General features: G+C 39.0%; 1 protein-coding gene across 1 annotated transcript; it reads left to right on the forward strand.

Annotated features, from left to right (window-relative positions):
- Positions 586-1,047, forward strand: LOC109359891 (uncharacterized mitochondrial protein AtMg00860-like). The gene has a single exon (XM_019604584.1). It carries the CDS (start codon positions 586-588, stop codon positions 1,045-1,047), a length of 462 nt encoding a protein of 153 aa, XP_019460129.1.

The raw sequence follows: 3,549 nt of genomic DNA on the forward strand, positions 1-3,549 counted from the left end.
GGATTATATTCTTGGCTTATCCCCGGTATGGGAGATAGAGTTTGTTATTGATCCAGATCCTAGAACTGGATCGATCTCTACAGCTCCCTATAGGATGGCACCGTTGGAGTTAACAGAGTTGAAGTAGCAACTGGAAGACTTACTTCAGAAATAGTTTGTCAGGTCGAGTGTTTCACCATGGGGTGCTCCAGTATTATTCGTAAAGAAGAAGGATAGCCGTATGCGGCTATGTATTGACTACCGAAAGTTGAACAAAGTCATCATCAAGAACAAGTATCCATAGCCAAGAATTGACGATTTGATGGATCAACTGAGAGGAGCTATCGCGTTTTCAAAGATCAATCCTAGATCTAGGTACCACGAAATACGCGTGAAGTAAGAGGATATTCCGAAAACTGCATTTTGGACGCGATATGGTCATTACGAATATCTCATTATGCCATTTGGTGTAACTAATTCATGGATTACATGAACTGGATTTTTCATCCATACCTCAACACATTTGTGGTCGTATTTATCGATGATATCCTAATTTATTCGAAAGATCAGGAGGAACATGCGAAGCATTTGAGAATAGTGTTACAGATGTTAAAGGACAACCAACTCTATGCCAAAATTTCGAAATGCGAATTTTTGTTAGAATCAGTGATTTTTCTCGGGCATGTGATATCAAGCGAAGGAATTGGTTTAGACCATGCTAAAGTAGGAACGGTGATGGAATGGAATTCTCCAAAATCCGTAACAGAGATTAGAAGCTTCCTCGATGTAGCAGGATACTATCGGAGGTTCATTGAAGGGTTTTTGAAGTTGGTGTTGCCACTAACTACGTTAACAAGGAAAGACAAGAATTTCGTCTGGACGACGAAGTGTGAGGAAAACTTTCAAGAATTGAAGAAAAGATTGACTACAACACATGTGTTGATTCTACCAGACCCGAAGGAAAACTACAACATGTACTGTGATGCATCTAAACAAGACCTGGGTTGCGTGTTGATGCAACAGAAAAAGGTGGTAGCTTATGCTTCAAGACCAGTAAAGACACAATAGCAGAATTATCTGACGCACGACTTGGAGTTGGTTGCAATCACATTTGCTCTCAAGATCTAGAGACATCACCTCTATGGTGTAAGATTTGAATTTTTCAGTGATCACAAAAGCTTGAAGTATTTGTTCGACCAATAGGAGTTGAACATGAGGCAGAGACGATGGATTGAATTCCTCAAGGACTACGACTTTGATCGCCAGTACCACCCTGGGAAAGCTAAAGTGGTGGTTAATGTCGTGAGTATAAAGTTCCTGCATATGTCAACCATGATGGTCAAGGAGGTGAAATTGATTGAGGATTTCAGGAATTTAAGCCTCACGATGCAAGTAAAACCTAAGAGTTTGACTTTAGGTATGCTTATAGTAATAAATGAATTTCTCGAACAAATAAAAGGTTTGCAAAGTTCTGATCCAGAACTGCAAGAGAAGAGAACCTTGTTGGTTGAAGAAAATGCCTCAAGATTTCAAGAAGGAACCGATGCAGTGTTAAGATGCAAGAACAGAGCCTGTGTGCCAAGAAACCCTGATTTGAAATGGTAATCTTGGATGAAACCCATAAGAGAAAACTAAGTATTCATCCTAGAACTACCAAGATGTAGGAAGACTTGAAGAAGATGTTCTGGTGGTCCAATATGAGGAAAGAAGTAGTAGAGTATGTCTCGCGCTGCTTAACATGTGAGAAGGCAAAGATAAAGCACAAGCGACTGGGAGGAGAACTTCAACCTTTGGATATCCCCGTTTGGAAACGAGATAGCATTGCAGTGGATTTTGGGAGCGGATTTCCTCGGACTCCAAAAGGTTATGATGCAGTTTGGGTGATAGTGGATCGTTTGATGAAGATAGCTCACTTTATACCAATCAATATGAAATACACCTTGGAAAGGCTAGCGAATTTTTAAATCAAAGAGATTGTCTGATTGCATGGTATCTTACAAATATCATCTCAGATAGAGACTCGCGTTTCACTTCGAAGTTGTGGAATAGTTTGCAAACAGCCTTAGGTACCAAATTGAGTATGAGTTTAACTTACCACCCGCAGACGGATGGCCAATCTGAATGGACTATTCAATCTTTAGAAGACCTATTGAGAGCATGTGTGTTGGAACACTCTGCAAGTTGGGCGGACTACTTGCATTTGATAGAGTTCACCTACAACAACATTTATCATTTGAGTATTGACATGGTGCCCTATGAAGCTCTTTACGGCAGGAAGTGTAGAACATTGTTGTGTTGGTTTGAAGCGGGAGAGAACCTGATATTAAGACCCAATGTGGTTCATCAAACGACGGAGAAGATCTGAATGATAAGAAAGAACATGAAGACAACTTAGAGTAGGGAGAATAGCTACTATGAGAAGAGGAGGAACCCTCACACTTTTGAAGAGGGTGATCATGTCTTCATGAGGGTGGTTCTGACAACTAGTATTGGCAGAGTGCTTAAAGCCTGTAAGCTTACCCTTAAGTTCATGGGATCATACCAAATCCTTAGAAAAGTAGGACCAGTAGCTTACCAAATAGTCTTGCCATCTTTATTGTCGAATCTACATAATGTCTTCCATGTGTCTCAAATTATAAAATATATTAGTGACCCGTCGCACATCATCAAACCCGATTCCATCCAGCCAAAGGATAATCTCACTTTTGAACCTATACCCTCGAGGATTGCTGATCGGAGTGTGAAGATGTTGCGAGACAAGGCGATTGGCCTAGTTAAGGTGATCTAGAGCCAAGCAAACAAAGAAGATGCGACTTGGGAGGTCGAGGATGCCATAAAACAGTCATAACCCTATCTATTTTCTTAAGAGGTATGCTTAAATTTCAAGGACTGAAATCTTATAAGTGAGGGAGGATTGTAACACCGTGAGTTTTTTTGTGTATGTTTATTAATTATTTATGTTACCAACAATTAATTTTAGAAATTAATCAGTATTGATTTAGGCTAAACCGTAGTTGAGTTTTAATCTTGTTTTATGAATTCCTATTTTATGGTAAAGTTTCGTAATTTTATGTGATGGAAAGTTTTTGAGCTGCTGTAGGGCCCAAATTCGCCCTCATTCGGCCCAAAAACGTGTTTTTGAGTACCATAACTCGGAATCGAATTCTGATTGTGCCATTGGCTTCACAATATTATTTTGATTCAAGATTGTCATCAAAACGTGTTTTTGCATTTCTAAATATTTTTCATAACTGAGGACCATTCTGTATTTTATATTGATTTACTTGATGAGTTAACTAATGAACATATCTCTGATTTTATTAATGATTTTGATTCTATATCTTTGATAGAATCATACAGTTGTCATACATGCACTGATTCTTAATATTGATGAGTTTCTGCATATTTCTGTTGATCCAAATGTTGTAGAATCGGATTGCAATAACCCAATTGCTGCAGACATCATACATCAATCTGATTTACTTGTCCATGTGGAAGCTACAGAATCTATGTCTGCTACTTTGGTTCCATCTGTTTTGCAGGCACCTGTCTTGGAGCTTAAACCTTTGC

This window comes from Lupinus angustifolius, chromosome LG11 (genome assembly GCF_001865875.1).
Source record: "Lupinus angustifolius cultivar Tanjil chromosome LG11, LupAngTanjil_v1.0, whole genome shotgun sequence".
NCBI lineage: Eukaryota > Viridiplantae > Streptophyta > Magnoliopsida > Fabales > Fabaceae > Lupinus > Lupinus angustifolius.